Below are 16,030 nucleotides of genomic sequence, written 5' to 3'. Positions count from 1 at the left end.
CCGCATTTATTTACTCTCGAGTCTCTTGTTACTGTCTATTGAGTTCAGTCCCATTGTATGTGAGTTAAATGAGGTGCATGCCCCGCAATCATGACTCTCCCATTGCTTGCAGGGGCTGGCTGTCCGACGTCACTGGCCACATTCATTGAAAGCCCCTCTATTCTATTCAACCTCATCAAGCTCTAGCTACCTTACCTAGCTCGAGCTCTGTCAGCCGGAACAACTAAAGCCGCCATAACCTCACTCTGAATACCCTCAGACTAGAGAATGCCCGCCCCCGAGATACCAAACCTTTTAAATTCTCTCCGCAGCGCACGAGGAGGCCGTGGTCGTGGTAGAGGACGAGGAGGTCACGCCTCATCAGCTGTTACTCACGATGCTACCATCCAAGGCACTGATACTGATGCTTCAGTGTCGAGGCTGAGCGCTGTTGATCTGGGGTATCTTTATGATCCGTATGCTCAGTACTTTGTGCAGAGTGGCGATGGACCTGTGGCAAGACGACTTCCTATAATCAATCGAGGTGTGCTAGACAGCGTCGTCATGGCCCCCAATGTATACTCACGCCTTTTATAGGAACATATACCCGCACTATCTCTCTGGACACTCTCATCGAGTCGTTTCTGGACGGCGATAAAGACAGTGAACAAGGCGCAGGGCCGAAACAGATTGTGTCTTTGGGGGCTGGTACTGATACAAGGCCTTTTCGACTGTTCTTTTCAGAGTCACGCCCTGGACTGGTCTATCATGAGCTTGATTTTGAAGTTGTCACCTCAAAGAAATTACGGACTGTACAAGCTACGCCCAAGTTGAGAAATATCTTGAAAGATGCTACTCAGTTGACTGAACACTCTTGGTCAGCTAAACCCGCTGGATGCGAATACTACTGCCATGGTCAAGACCTGAGAGGTTTCTCTCAATCAAAAACACCAAAAGAGGAGGATGAGACAGAAACAACGATGAAAGAAATCTCTCTCCCTGGTCTACGGACCGATATCCCGACACTACTCCTCTCAGAGTGTTGTCTCTGCTATCTCACCGCCACCGAAGCCTCAGATGTACTCAACTTCTTCAGCTCACGGATACCCAACCTCGGGACCATAATCTACGAACCAATCCGTCCAGACGATGCCTTTGGAAAGATGATGGTGTCGAACCTAGCAGCACGTCGCATCCAAATGCCCACTCTTCAGATGTACCAGACACCGGAAGACCAACGAGTGAGAATGAGTAAAGCTGGGTTTGAAAAGGTGTATCATATGACGATTGAGGATATATGGCAGAACTGGGTGTCCGCAGATGAAAAGCGGCGTGTGGATTCGCTAGAGGGGTTGGATGAGGTTGAGGAGTGGAAGTTGTTGGCGGCGCATTATATCGTTGTTTGGGCTTCGAAGGGGCAGGGGTTTGAAAGTTGGGACATTGTATGAAGATGGACTTGATCTACCTATAGATGGACGATATCAATGAATACTTCAAGTTGGCTCATGATTGTGTACAACTGATATCAGATGGTTCGTGATCAAGCCAGGTTACACAAGTACAGCCGAGAACTTGTCAAACATATTCAGCGCTTCAATTGGTTAAGCAGTTATGAGAGCGACTCATCTCTATGAATATGTCTTGTCTATTAAGATCTGTAACTGACTACGGAGTATCATGACTTGTCTTAGGTGCGGGAACAACATATTTCCTATTTGAGTTTAGCCCCATCCCTACTGGCCTTCATCCCGACAAGTCACTTTCCATCTTCAAACGAACCAACATTGACCTTTGAATCGCCATTTGAGAATACACATTCATATACAACTTGCTCAACGACTTGGAAATCGATTCTCATATTATAATCGCAGTCGCATAAAACATCGCCACCAGCAGGATCCGCTTCACAGATAATTGACCGTTGCTCTCAGAGCATCAAGGTATTGCGCCTCTCACCCTCCAAACACCATCTCACTACTACTCCCTACGCTTTAAGCCTTCATCTCTTCACCGGAACTAACTCAAACATGCAGACAAAGCCATTCGTATTGGATTCGATCGGCTATTCAAGTCCTCTCAGGCGCACAAGAACAACCCTTGACGTCTCATCTAACAACGCGACAAGATGGCGGACTCAAGAGATAGCAAGTCGTACAAATATCGCCAGGAGATCAGTCAAATGATGTACGTCTCCGGCGAAACCGCAGAACCACCAGTCGAAACAACAAGTATTATCGAAGACATTGTCCGCCAACAAGTCATCGAACTCGTGCGTCTCTCTCTTCCCCTTCACCTTCCCCTTCACCCTTTCATACTAAACCCTCTCAGCTCCGAAACTGCACTGAACTCGCTTCGCGTCGCGGTTCAAAATCCATCAGCATCAACGATCTCATCTTCCAGATCCGCCATGATCAAGCAAAAGTCTCTCGTCTGCGCACGTTCCTCTCGTGGAAAGACGTGCGAAAGAACGTGAAAGACTCTGATGACAAGGGCGCTGATGCCGACATCGCTGCTGGTGATGATCCCGTGGCTGCGGGTGATAACACAACGGATGAAGCAGCCAAGAAGAACAAAAAGGCTAAAGTCGGGTTGCCTTGGGAGCCTTCATCCTACTACAATGTTGAAGTACCTGAGCGTGAGGAGGAAGAGGATGAAGAGGAGGAGGAGATGAACTACATCACACTGCAGCGCCTACGCAAAGCAGATGAGCGCACAAAGGCCATGACGAAGGAAGAGTACGTTACGTGGTCTGAATATCGTCAGGCATCATTCACCTACCGCAAAGGCAAGCGATTCCGCGAGTGGGCTGGCTTCGGCATCGTAACAGACAGTAAACCCTCCGACGACATTGTCGATATTCTCGGCTTTCTCACCTTCGAGATGGTCCAGACCCTCACCGAGATGGCGCTCAAGGTCAAGGAACAGGAAGATCTAGTGCGTGCCCAGAACGGAGGAGATAATGTTGGAAATGCAAAGAAGCGGAAGCATGAGGGCGCGTTGTTCGATTTTCCTAGTGAGGGAAAGACGCCAATCGAGCCTCGCCATGTTCAAGAAGGATCACGACGATTGCAGCAGAGGCCGAAGAAGTCGAGGGCCATGCTCAACGGCACCAGGATTTCTCAACACACACCGCTCAACATCTTCTAGTGTGATATATGTGCAACATTCATGACTTTATTATACGGCAAGGCGTTGGATTAGGAACATCACCGATGCTAGGATTGGTTAGTGGGAAAGGCGTATGGAAAGGATATTCTGATGTTTATTAAGGTATTGCTTGATAGATTGGTGCCAACAACTCGTCGGCTATTTCGACCTGCTTTTCGCGACTTCCGTGCTGTAACTCCCAACCCTATGCTCGAGCCACAGACATCTTCCGTCGTCGAGCAGCTGCAGCATCCTCACAGAGTCGCGAGCCAACTCTAACTAAACTCACGGGTAATTGCTCCTCACCGTCACTATCGGCCTCCTTCTCATTATCCTCTCTCCTATGATTCCGTCTTCTCGCATGGCCTGGACGTATTGTTTGCGTTCGCTGTAGTCCACTGGCCCTACTCTCCACTGTTGGAACCTCCTCTGCCGGAACACCGGTCGTGCGGCTATCAGCAGTCGGCACGCGAGACAGAGGCATCCGCGTCAAGTGCTTACGCTCCCGATAGTTACTGAAAGTAGGAGTCTTTAGTAGACCGCTGCGGAAATCATTAACTCCGACTAGAATTTTAACAAGTTGTACAAGCTCTTCGAGATATTCGATGATCTCCATCTGTCCAGAAGTGCTCGCGTTCCAAGAGAGGAACCGTTTTTGGGTGATGAGGTATGCGACCTGCGCAGCAAGCTCCCCGTTCTCGTCAAAGACACTTGGTGACTCCCCAGCCGGTGTCTGAGTGCCGCTCCTGGACGCAAGAATCTCGCGCACATGGTTGACCAGGCGCAGTTGCGCCAGACGACTTGACGGGATAAACTGTGGCAAAGGCGTCCAGGTAAGGAACGCCTCGTATACCGTGAAAAGTGTCAGCATAATACTGGCAGCCACATTGCGTCGATAGGCGTGGACTTGAGGATTCAAGTCTTCCAAAATAGACGAACCATACTCTCTCCGTAGCATCACGACATTTTCCATCCTATCGATGATTTGATGCAACACGTAGAAGATCTCTCTATAGACAGGCACGAGCGGTTTGAAATCACCTTTTAGTCGCGGCTCAGTAACGGAGAATGGGAGAAACGTCTCGGCCGCAGCCAGAGCTCCTCGTGCTTTGGTTGTGGCACGACAGAAGCGCTTGTTGAGGTCGGGATTCCGGAAGTTTGGCTTGATGGGCTCGTCCAGGCCAACAGCCATTGCGGCTTGCATATTCTGAACCTGTTTGACCGACGCTGCGAGCGACTCAACCAGTCGATCCCTAGCTCTAACTGGGAATAAAATAAGTTCAATCAGCAGCGCAGTCGTCCCCCCGATGAGAAAGGCACACAAGCGCTTATAGAAATAGTGATAAGCGGGCTCAGCGCCGTTAACAGCAGCTAGTACTGTTAGTATACTGAGGACATCTGAAAGGGTAGCAACTTACAGAGCGCGACCACGACCATTGTGACTGTAGAGATCATGCCAGCCTTGACGTATCTAGTGCCAAGCTGGACATAGAACGACGGCATGATACCAATGATCAGAAAGAAAACCATGGCGATAAGACTTTTTTCCCCAACCAGGGCACACGCAAAGCCAAAAGCGCTACCTGCCACGACACCGCAAAGACGAATGAAAAAGACGTGGAATGACGTTCCTATGGCCACTTCAAAGACGAGAAACAGCTGCATCGGTGCCCATATGCCACGATAGTCTGAGTACCATCCGACCTGAGACTCCACAAAAGCTGGCCAGCTAAGTAAGAGGATGGCGATTGTAAGCTTGAACGCATATCTAACGTGTTCCGAGTCCTGTGTCCATTCCAAGGCGTCGGCTGCCATCCCTCTAATCATGAGGATCTTACTGCCTTTCTGAGGCTGAGCTTGCTCTTTCTCTTGTGGTTGTTCATCGCTGCGGTCTTCTGTCGTTTGAAGAACCGGTTCTGCAAAGCGAATGCCTTTTTCTTCATCTTTTCCCTTTGGGGCCTTTGTTTTCGTATCCTTATTGCTTTGGTGTGTTTTATTTTTCGACTTGTGTCCCTTTTTACTCTTCCCCCGACGAGCTTCTTTGCGACCCGCCGCTGGCAGAACAAAGCCGTCATTCTCACCACCAGTAATCAACCACTGCCTAATGTCGACATGCTTGGGAAACCAGATTGTGGCTTTGTCGTTTCGAGCTTGCCTCTGTTCGACAGTCTTTCGAACATGGTGAAGCATCTCCAAGACATACTTAGCTGCCTGGCGCAGACTAAGTACAAACGAAGAGATCAAGAACGATTCCATTCGGGGCATGAAATCCGTGCTATAGCCACTCTTATCCATCCCTGAACGGCGGAGCTCCATAGAGCAGCTGGCATCGAAATTAGCGATCGCTTCCGCGAAAAGGTCGATTCTAAGGTCCAATTCTTGGAGATGGATTCCTCTTGGGGTCGGTGCTCCTGAAGGCAGTCTTCGGACATCATAGCAATAAGCAACACATATGATGACCAGGCGTACAGCCTCCTTCAGCGAACCCTCAAATACCTGAACAGGCTCTCGGATACGCTCGATGATAGACTCAAGAAGACTTGCGCTACTAGCTTCGATCTCCCTTAAAGGTTTGCTTTCTTCAACCCTTTGAAGGTAATCATCAAAGGTGCTCATGCGTTTGATTCCACTGGGGCTAGACATATCGCTGTCGCTTTCGTCATCGGTAATGTCATTATTCTGCAATACGATGAATTTGTTCTCACATGCAGCAATGATGTTGACAGTATTTTGGACGAGGTTGCTCATATGGGAGGTAGACAGGGGCTTCATACTGCTTAGAGGAAGAGCAGACACAGAGATTTCGTAGTTAACTTCCCTCTGAGCAGCTTGACAGTGAGTGTGACGTGCGCGAAGACTCCCCTTGCTGCCTATCAGACTATTGATCGTCGTAAGGCCTACTGGAGTGGTGGACATATGATATCGATGCTGAGATTGTTTGAAGGGATTGGGAAACTGACTCAACCACTTGCGGAAACGACCTTTCTTGCGCTTTGGTTTCTCGGGGACACTCTTTACAGTGTTTGTCATTGTAAGAGCAGTGACAGTGGAATCTTCTTCGGAATCAGCACCGGGTGTGATGAACCAATGCGTAGCCCGTGTCATAGTATCCATCGTTTCGATAAGAGCATCAATGGTAGATACACCGAGGTAACTGCTCGACAACTCGGGAAAGATTGATAGGTTGACCACGATTGAGATACCACCGCCGACCATCATAGGGTAGTAGGTGTGTGTAATAACCTCTGAAGACACTGAGGTGTAGCCACTGAGCAGAGTAATGATATTGGCAATCAGAAAAAAGGTGACAAATAAGAACATGCGGGGAATAGCCGATCTTACATAGCCATGAAAGAAAGCAGCTATAGTGAAGAATACTGCGCAGATAGCATTATGGGGCATTTCGTTTGTTGCTCGAAAGGAAGCCATAGTAGCCAGCTTGAGTGCAAGTATGGACCACGCAAGTCCGAATAAGGTGCCCAGCAGCATCATGAGAAGGGTTTCGATCATGGGGCCCAGCCTTTGACCTGGATGAGCAAAGACAGTGGCCATTGGTGCAAGAAAGGTCGAAGGGCCCAGGACTGCCGCGGCTTGAGGACTCATGACGGCGGCGGCCGAGGCGACACTAGCGATGGAGCACTTGATAATCTGTTTCCATAGATCGTTGGTCTCGGTGTCAACCCAGAGGACTATGGCCAGCTCTCGAAGGCGTTTCGTTAGAGTCTTCATGATGGGTGATTTAGGCATGACTGCGTTTGTGGTATAAGCTGATACTTGTGTGAATTCGTTGGAGCTTGATGAGAATCGTCAGTCATCCTCTCGTCTTGCGGATGGACGCTTCGAGATTCGCGTGAGCGCCAGATAAGAGAAGAAACAGTCGAGCACGGCCAGCCATGCAGAAGGAAAAGATGGTATTAGAAGAGAAGTTCAAATCGTCAATGCTCGATGATGTCTAATCATGCAAATTCATGCCCAGCAGTAGGGGTAGGAATTCCTTAATATCGTATCGCGTCTTGGGCTCCAAGGCTTGGCTACTCGTGGGTCATGAATGATTCGTGTCTGCAGGGGGGAACAATGTCATTGCTTTTATAAGTGTATTATATTAAGATGATAAGAGTTTTCCAAGATGAGAGAGAGTGTGATTATGAGTCGTGGGAATAAGCAATTGATTGATGCAAAGTCATGGAAACACAGTGAAACAAAACGATGCTTGAAGAAAACTTGGAAAGTGCCGGAGATGGAACATCGGCACACGACGCTAAGGCAGGTTGCCCACGCGATGTGCCGAGACCTCTACTTCCATCTTTTAGGGTCAATGGTACTGATATCCATTACCATTGGCTCCTATGAGAAGGACACTGTTGTAATTCAGAGCCACCCTGTAAGATCGCATCTGTGAACGAGAAAATAACCAATTTGAAGGCATGTCAATGTTTTTGCGGGGGAGTAAACGGCCCATCTGCACCTCAGCCAAGCCAAGTCTGGTTGCACAACACAAACAGGGGGTAAACGTGTCGGGTCGGGTGCTAGAAACCGGGGCATCCCCCAGGGTCTCTTAGTGGCAGCCTTGCAGCTCTTCAGTGGCTTCATCCCTACCGCACTCAACCAATCAGCACCGATCCTTGTGTTCCGCGACAGCCTCCTAACAACGTCGGCTTATCCATGCCACCATCGATCTCTAACCCAGCTCTCGTCTCTCAACCGCCTGCCTCTCGTCTTGAGCTTTAGCCTTGCCCAAAATCAAGATGCTTTCCTTTATCCTCATCCAGAATCGACAGTACGTTCTTCCCAATCACCGCAATCTCTCGGTACTGACTGCTTCTCAGGGGCAAGACTCGTCTCGCGAAATGGTACGCCCCTTTTAGCGACGAGCAAAAGATCAAGCTCAAAGGCGAAGTCCATCGCCTCGTCGCACCCCGCGATCAAAAATACCAATCCAACTTTGTCGAGTTCCGCAACAACAAGATCGTCTACCGCCGGTACGCCGGTCTTTTCTTCTGCGCCTGCGTCGACACAAACGATAACGAGCTCGCCTACCTGGAGGCCATTCACTTCTTCGTCGAGGTCCTCGATGCCTTTTTCGGAAACGTCTGCGAACTTGATCTTGTTTTCAATTTCTACAAGGTCTATGCGATTCTCGACGAGGTGTTTTTGGCGGGCGAGATTGAGGAGACGAGCAAACAGGTTGTGCTTACGCGGTTGGAGCATCTCGACAAGTTAGAATAAGGCCGGCGCTTGGCCGAGGTCTGAAAGGCCGTGGGAATAGGTGGGATATTTTTAAATACTGCTTCATCTGGCCGAAATCGTCATTTGCATATCATACGGGCAGGCAGGAGTTGAGGCGTTTCGTGGAGGCGTCCACAATATCGAGAATTATACCATTATCGCTGTTTTGTCCTTTTTATCCCAAACTCCCGCTAGAAGAGGTTTGACTTGGATATACAAACGACGCTTGTTCGACTCACATCGTCAGGTCGATGGGGAACGAGATCGTGCCTAATCCTTCCAAACCGACCTGGGGCTAATACCACTCTCAAGGGCGGCGAGCATCGCCGTTTTCTTCGCTAGTTCGTCCTCATGTTCTTCCTTTATGTCCGACCACCTAGTCTTTTCGGCCTCTGATCTGTACTTGCAGGAGTCTCTTCGGCCTCTGTATCTGTGCTTGAAGCAGTCTCTATGCTCAAGAATGGGATATCTTTCGTCGGCCAGTTCTCTAGGGCAGATTTGGTTTTTGCATCATTGTACTCATCAAGCTTTCGCATTTGACCGCGAGTCTTGAATTTCAATTCTCAGCAGATGAACTTCTAAACATGGTGTTCACCTTACCTTGTGATTGCCCCGTGGATGTACGCCTTCAATCGAGTTAGAGGGTGGTTTGGGCCCCCGGTTCCTATACCTGTTAGCACGATATCCATACCCATGCCATCTGAGCATCATACTTAAGTTTCAGGAATTGATACTCTATTTCATGACGTAAATAATTTCTCTTCTCCCTCCGCCGTTTTCTTTTCTCGTCCTCGTCCAATTCAGTATCCTCGTCATTGCTTTTAGCCCACAAGGTGATGGCGTATTCAAGCGATATCCCCCAAGAGTCCACAAAGGAAACCCATTGCTCAACGACCTGGCTTTGGGGACACTTTAGTATGAAATACTCTTGGTGAAGAAGCCATCTCATGTAAATTCTCCCCATGCTCTCAACTGCGAAGCTGTGAGGTGTCGCTTGAAAGCTTTGTTCAAGCATGTCCTGTTGCACTTGAGGCAGTTGTGATACATCTCGCAGGTTACGAAAACCGAGGGTGTAGCGGAGAGTGTGACGAAGGTTTTGTCTTGATGCCATTGTCTTCATATACCGTGAAGGTCACTGAAGAGAAAGTTGTACTTGGAAAGACTGAGTGATTGGTGAATACAGGTAGGTATTCCTATACTTGTATAGATTGATAGAAAGTCGAACAAATAAGAACTTTTCGGAACGTGATTGAGAGGAAGAAAGTAGAAACAGAAGAAACGCGGGGAGTCTGAAAGTAAATACTCCAGGCGAGGTTGAGAGGCATAAGGTAATCGCAGCTCATGAGTGATTGAGTTCGTCTTCAAAGTCTGCTGATGCAAGAGGTCCATACATAACCATCAACTGTGTCAAGCCCGATAAACCTTGGTCAGACCTGGCTGCAAAACAAACCATTCCTGCAAACCATATTCACTGCTCCCTGCTGGAATACTCCAGCTCGTAGCCGGAGTAAGGGATCCTGACTGGTTAGCACTGGCAACCATACACATCTATCTTGCATCTCGGTGTAGGGTACATAGGGTACCGGATCAGCAAAGGCCTTTGTATGTAACATCACGCTTTTGTTCTATGGTTAAATCGCAGTGAATAGTGTGACAGTGGCGCAGAGTCTTATGAATGCCCCCTGATCATAGAACACGCACAGCGGCATGATTCACTCTGACGAAGTGGAAGTGCGCCCCTCACTGAATAGACCATTCATCTACTCACTATCATTATACTCTTGAACACAATTCACAGGCTCACAACACCTGTTCAACAAAATAAACCCTAAAAACTCCACATGGCGCAATATAACCACTCCATCCAAAGCCTCTCATCGCTTCTTCAGCGCCGCAAACCTTCTCTCCAAATCTCCAAGATCCGGAATCGATCCATCAGGCTCGCCCTTCCTCGCCGCTGGTTCAGCCTTCTTACTCGGCTTCAGCTCTACTGAATCAAGCGTCACCTTGGGATGTATGTTGTCGGTCGTCATCCGCGGCGGTGTCACTGTCAAAGGACTCGTAGGACCACCGCCAGCTAGCTTCTTAACTGGTGTGTTTAACACTGGATCTTGGGAATCTGCTGCGAGAGGTGTTTCGAGAACCTTTTGCTTCTGGCCGCCTTGGTCGTCGTCGTCATCATCATCGTCGTCGAGGAGTTCGGGGGGTGGTGAGACTGCTTCCCGCTTGGGCCAGTCTACTCCATACGCTCTGGCAATCTCTTCCAGGTATCCCACCACAAGCTCTTCGCGCGGGGGCGTGACGCTGAGTTTCTTGACAACCTTCTCGTTGACCTTTCCATCTGTATTTTCCGTCGCCGCAAGAACATAGTCCTTTCCATACTTCTCCGCAAATAGCGTCCTCACCGTAGCCAACTCTTTGATCTCCGTCTTGGGCGCTGCATATATCAGACTCTGAATAGCCTCCTCCAAACCAGGATCAACGGTATGTCCTTCCATCAACCCAGCACGAGCAAGTAGCAATTCGCAGTAAAGCTCGAGCATCTCGTGAAGCTCGGAGGTGATGTCGGATCGAATGATGTTCTCGACGCGAATGCGGGCTGAGTCTTCCTTTCCGGCCTCGAGGAGCTGAGCCATGGCTCGTCGCGCGGTCTTTCCAAGCTGTTCATCGCGCTGCTGAACCATGCGCAACCGCGCGATGGTGAGCTTTAGCTGAACCTTGAGCTTTGTCTACGGGTTGGAAGCAGAATGTTAGTTGATACTTCGACTGGCGCATCATGGCATTGGATGCGATAGCGGGGAAGCGGGGGGCAACGGACTATAAGACTAGCACCTGGCGCCATGATGAGCTCACGAGGAGTGATATAGCAAAGGTCAACTTAGTATAGAGAGGACGAGAGAGCAAGAGGCCTTAAGAGAGAGTAGGCGGCGGTCTAAAGGTGAGACTGAGATACAAGGAATGTGGAGGGGTTCAAGTTGGGCACATTCAGTTGAAGTGCTGTAACTGCGCTGTAGTCTAGGACAGGCTGCCTTGCGAACGCCCAGACGCTATGAGCTCATTGCTTGAAGCCTTAAAGCCCCACTATAGCTACCTCCATCATCCACATCCGGATCAAGCCGAAGCTCAAGACTGCAGGCAACCTCAATTATTTTATGTCAGTGAATGGAAACAGTAATTTTCAAGTACAGACAGAAGCATTCTTGCTGCAATGCAAGGTCTTGTGATAATTAATGTACACCAACACTTCCATCCGTAAATATTTAGGTATACAGCTCGTCTCTATGTACCAATAGCCATCCCAGTTCAAAAGGCTATCTCATAGCTCCAGATGATCTCAAATAATAGAATCCTTCATCGCCATATAACGCCGTACCCTAATCCCATTGATCCCAAATGAAGTCATGGTTGTACACTCCCTCTATCGGCGAGGGATCTGCAGCTCTACAAGCAGATGATGCATCTACTCCATATCGGCATCCTGTGCAACCGGTACTACACCATCAGTTGCCTCTCCCTTGAACACGTCGTTTCCTTCGTACGTGACTCTTCGCCATCCACAAGCCTCCTTATCGTCCTTGATCCATTCCATCGTGGGGAAGTAGTGATCGTTCTTCTTCATTGTGATCACCCACGGCACACAGTCAAAGGTTACAGCTTTGAGTCGGAAGTCTATTATATGTTAGCTTTTCCATTGCAGAATTTCAAGAAACAATGGTTGACTCACAAGTATTGTCGGGAATTTCCCGGGTCGCAGCAATGAAAGAGTCGAGATCGGGTGTAGGAGTACCATTCACATGAGTGATGAAGTTGGTTGGTGCAACACCGTACTGATAGGCAGGCGATCCACGAATTCGACTAGAGACGTAGACCTCACTGTGCAGCTTGCTGATCTGTTGTCGCACAGCCTGGTGGGGTCTATGAAGGATGGCACCACAAAAAGAAACGGCATGGTTTGTTTCCATGTCGTCTGCTGCGACTGTGGGAAGTTGTAGGTGCATCTCCTCACATTCTCGCACAATAACCGCGTCAAGCAACTCATGTGAGTACATCAAGTCAAAGTCGGAGATAGTAGTGCAAATCTTGCCGTTCAGCGTGAGGATGATATCTCCTTCAAGCAGAGATACTGGATGGTTCTCGCGCTCAAAGGTTCGCTTGCTGACCATGAACAGCTGGTGATGAGATCGGTTGGTCTGGGTAACCTTCTTGATCCACTCATCGGAGACGCCCATGACAGATGCCTGAGCCATCTGGACTGATCTGAACTCGACGGACAAGATACGCAGCTTGGGGTTGATACCCTTCTGAACTGCCTCTACGACAGGGAGCAGAGTCTTGGTGCCAAGACCGAGGTAGTACTCTTCATCGCGTGACGTATGATGGGAACGCTCTCCCAGATACGACAGCCACAGAGCCTGGACAGTACCGTCTGGCGCAACAAGAACACCACTGTTGCATGTCGAACCGAGGTTGCTATCAATCGTGATGGCATCAACATTCACAGCACGATAGCGTGGGGCACCCGAGTTGGCGGGAATGGCCACCGCAGTGATCTCGGTGACACTTGTAGATCCATGAACAACGCGCCCAATCCTATTGTAGCCGAGGAAATAGGTCTTGGCGCCTTGAGTGAGAACCTCGTTGCTTAGACGAGCGCTCATGACTGGCGCATCGACGAGTGAGGGATCGTACTGAATAATGGCATAGTTCTGAAGGGGATGTAGGAAGACAACCTTGCCTTCAACAATGATGGAGTCAGCAATAGTGACAGTGATATCGCAAAGATCATAGGGGACAATGGCTCGGGAGATCAGAACGAGACCCTTGTCTGCATCAATTACAAGACCCATGCCCCAACGGCGGTTCTTAGGGAAACCGTCGAGTTTCAAGGGCATAGTGCAGTTGATGTGCACAAAGCTGCGAATGAGGTCGGCAATGCCTTGGTGAGGCATGTGGTCCAGTTCAATAAAGGAGGCGGATCGTCGAGTGGGTGGGACAGGAGGCAATGGGTCTCCCAGGTCAGTGAAGTCCCAAACTCCAGACTCATCGTTTCGAACAGCAAGTTTCATCTTGGCTGCCCAGTGTCGGTCAATGTAGGCAACGGTGGTGTTGAGAGTGTGAAGATCACGAAGGTGCTTGTACGTGACAACAACTCGTGCGCGATCTGGGATTGCCTTCATTACTTGGATGAAAGTGTCAAGGTCCGGCACCTTCTTGTGGTCAATACTCTGGACAATCCAACCATTATCCGTGTTATCGAATCGGAATGAGCCAGCTGATTCGCAAACGTAGACGCCCTGGACAGCGACGGCGTAGAGTCTTGCTTGCTGGTAGGATAAGTCGTGAAAGCTGGCACCTGCCACTGAAACGAATCGGTCAGGGGTAATCTTGTGAAGATCTCCAACCTCAATCTCGACTTCCACGTCCTGTCCACCACGCTGGAGATGTAGCTTGATGGTTTCGCCAACGCTAGAATCCATAATGTCGTCCAATCGAATAAACTGGGTGATAAGTTCGCCGTTGATCTTGATCAAAACGTCACCTTCCTCGATCTTCTTGTCTGAAGGGCCCCGGGGGAGGACAATCTCAGCTACAAGCATGTTGGTCTCCTCCGGAAACTTCTCACGCATGGCAGCCTCCCATTGAGGGCTCAATCCCAGCCTTCTGCACTCATCGAAAGGCTTGAGAAGGAACTGGCACTGGATGTCGCCACGTGTGACAGGCTTGCCGTTCTGAATGCATTGCAGAGCACGGAGTGGTCGATCCAATGGTAGGAAGTAATCTGTCGAAGCTCCATCAGAGCGACCACCAGCTTGGAGTGCGACAGCGCAACCGTCCTTGTTCACTACGGGACTGCCAGAACTTCCTCCACTGGCAGCGGCATTGGCCTGGTAGTAGCACGTGTTGAAATCGCTGTATCCCTCGCCATATTCCGGGGCATTTCGATCCAGGCGACTGATGATACCTGACAAGATACTGAGTTTTTCGCCAGCATCATTACCAACGACTCGAATTTCGGTTCCAACTGTGCTTATTAGTAATGGTTCTCGGCCGTGATCGGAGTTGGGGGGTTCTTGGGGTCCTTACCCTTTGCGAGGTCGGGTCGCAGCTCCAAGCCATCAATGTGCATATACTTGATCGCCTTGGGATCGTATCGTAGAATACCAAAATCGTGAACGGGGTCGCGGTAGACGGGGTAACAGTCGACTTCTTCGTGGTTGTCGAAGACACAGTGGCCCCAGAAGGGACCGGCGCCGACAACGTGACGGTTGGTCAAGATGTATCTGCAGGGCCAGATTAGAGCCTCTTCTCAGTTGTCATAGGCAGAGATTACGCACCCTTTTTCAGAGTCAACAACATAGCCAGTGGCTTCACTGGTCAAAGCAGAATCGGTATCGAAAGAGCAGGTCTGGCAGAACCTGATGGCGACAACGTTGCGCACCACCTTCTGGATGGTATCCTGCCACTCTCCCAAGCTCCCTGGTGTTCCAATATACATAGCGTGAGGGTGAAGTTCGTCGGTCATGTCGGAGTGGTCGTCAAATTCAACAATGTCTGGTGTGTTATCGTTTGGGGAATGTTTTCCGTTGATGGGTTTTTTGGAAGGAGGAGCTTCGTCTGGCGAGCCCGGGGCCTTTCTTTTAGCCCGGGCTGAAGAAGTTGCGCCATTCATGATTGTTTTGGTCTTCTGTGATTTGCGATGGCAAACGCGACGACGATGTTGGTGAAGGAGAGCGGCGAGTTTGGTCCGTTGTTAAAGGGGATCGAAAGTCGACAACGTCACAGAGAGAGACAGGGATCGCAAACAGTGACGGGACTGAGACAACAGCGCGGGTAACGACAGGGAAACAGAGATGACGGGGGGGAAGAGGGGGTTAGCGATTAAGTAGAGATGTAAGAAAATAAAAAAGAATGAGTTGATAAGGTAGGATTAAGAGGGTGAACTCATGAGGGCATGTGATGACAGAGAGGCCCAGGCTTGAGAGGAAGATGGCGATGCGATGCAATCTGGGGAAAAATTTATGATGGCCTGGCCTCGAAAGTCCAGTCGGTGATTGAGTGGATCAGCTGCAGCGGCGGGACTCCAAGGTTACAGGGGAAATCATACCCTCAAAAGCCGCTAAACGATGCAAGCGCCGTCATTCCCGCGGTGCCTAGGGTGCCTTCGGGTGCCCTTCAAGGTCTGACCCGGTCCGACTAGCCAGTAACTCCGCCCGAAAAGACAAAGAGGTTGTGGGTGTGGTCGAGTCGAGTCGAGATGGTGTGCCACATAGAGACGATGGGGACGACAGATGACCAGTCAGATGGGGGGATGAGATGGTGGGCGATTGAGACTTTTGTACCTATTTTGCTCACCTAGATTGCCAATATCAAGCTTATAAGCCCTAGATCTCTGTATGATGCAGCACATCGCAGACGACACCTGACCTTGTAAGTATGTGAGGGTCGTATTTATATGAGACATGGGCTTACGATGACCTACAATATATCTCCAGAGTCAAAGACAATATCGTATACAAGAGATAATTCAATATATGGAGCACTGATTGACTGCTAGCAAAAGACAAACATCGTGTCTCACTGTTCCCCCTACTCGAGTCTCCTCACGTCTCACACATCTACCCAAAAACCACTGCTGTCCTCCCTCATGTAACCAAGCCTGCATCATCTATAAGGGTCG

The 16,030-nt window shown here is 49.6% G+C and overlaps 6 protein-coding genes across 6 annotated transcripts; 3 read left to right on the top strand and 3 right to left on the bottom strand.

Moving 5' to 3' along the window:
* Window positions 1-267: 267 nt before the first annotated feature.
* Window positions 268-1,427, top strand: FTJAE_7420 (leucine carboxyl methyltransferase 1; the record flags this gene model as incomplete). Its single annotated transcript, XM_037354136.1, has 2 exons — window positions 268-523; window positions 577-1,427. The coding sequence occupies 2 exons, from the start codon at window positions 268-270 to the stop codon at window positions 1,425-1,427; spliced, it is 1,107 nt and encodes a 368-aa protein (XP_037205542.1).
* Window positions 1,428-2,104: 677 nt separating this feature from the next.
* Window positions 2,105-3,126, top strand: FTJAE_7419 (transcription initiation SPT3; the record flags this gene model as incomplete). Its single annotated transcript, XM_037354134.1, has 2 exons — window positions 2,105-2,248; window positions 2,308-3,126. 2 exons carry the CDS (start codon window positions 2,105-2,107, stop codon window positions 3,124-3,126), a joined length of 963 nt encoding a protein of 320 aa, XP_037205541.1.
* A 205-nt stretch (window positions 3,127-3,331) lies between these two features.
* Window positions 3,332-6,855, bottom strand: FTJAE_7418 (Lactobacillus histidine kinase; the record flags this gene model as incomplete). The annotated part of the gene is made up of 2 exons (XM_037354133.1): window positions 3,332-4,497; window positions 4,545-6,855. 2 exons carry the CDS (start codon window positions 6,853-6,855, stop codon window positions 3,332-3,334), a joined length of 3,477 nt encoding a protein of 1,158 aa, XP_037205540.1.
* Window positions 6,856-7,871: 1,016 nt separating this feature from the next.
* FTJAE_7417 (AP-2 complex subunit sigma) lies at window positions 7,872-8,352 on the top strand (the record flags this gene model as incomplete). The annotated part of the gene is made up of 2 exons (XM_037354132.1): window positions 7,872-7,903; window positions 7,953-8,352. 2 exons carry the CDS (start codon window positions 7,872-7,874, stop codon window positions 8,350-8,352), a joined length of 432 nt encoding a protein of 143 aa, XP_037205539.1.
* A 1,874-nt stretch (window positions 8,353-10,226) lies between these two features.
* Window positions 10,227-11,194, bottom strand: FTJAE_7416 (IST1; the record flags this gene model as incomplete). The annotated part of the gene is made up of 2 exons (XM_037354131.1): window positions 10,227-11,081; window positions 11,171-11,194. The coding sequence occupies 2 exons, from the start codon at window positions 11,192-11,194 to the stop codon at window positions 10,227-10,229; spliced, it is 879 nt and encodes a 292-aa protein (XP_037205538.1).
* A 618-nt stretch (window positions 11,195-11,812) lies between these two features.
* Window positions 11,813-15,022, bottom strand: FTJAE_7415 (pro-apoptotic serine protease; the record flags this gene model as incomplete). Its single annotated transcript, XM_037354130.1, has 4 exons — window positions 11,813-12,021; window positions 12,077-14,374; window positions 14,437-14,633; window positions 14,688-15,022. The coding sequence occupies 4 exons, from the start codon at window positions 15,020-15,022 to the stop codon at window positions 11,813-11,815; spliced, it is 3,039 nt and encodes a 1,012-aa protein (XP_037205537.1).
* Window positions 15,023-16,030: the final 1,008 nt, after the last annotated feature.

The sequence above is a fragment of the Fusarium tjaetaba genome (genome assembly GCF_013396195.1).
Source record: "Fusarium tjaetaba strain NRRL 66243 chromosome Unknown NRRL66243_c0000150, whole genome shotgun sequence".
Classification (NCBI taxonomy): Eukaryota; Fungi; Ascomycota; class Sordariomycetes; order Hypocreales; family Nectriaceae; genus Fusarium; species Fusarium tjaetaba.
The sequence above is the reverse complement of the archived record's forward strand: the minus strand, read 5'-3'. Positions and strand labels throughout refer to the sequence as shown.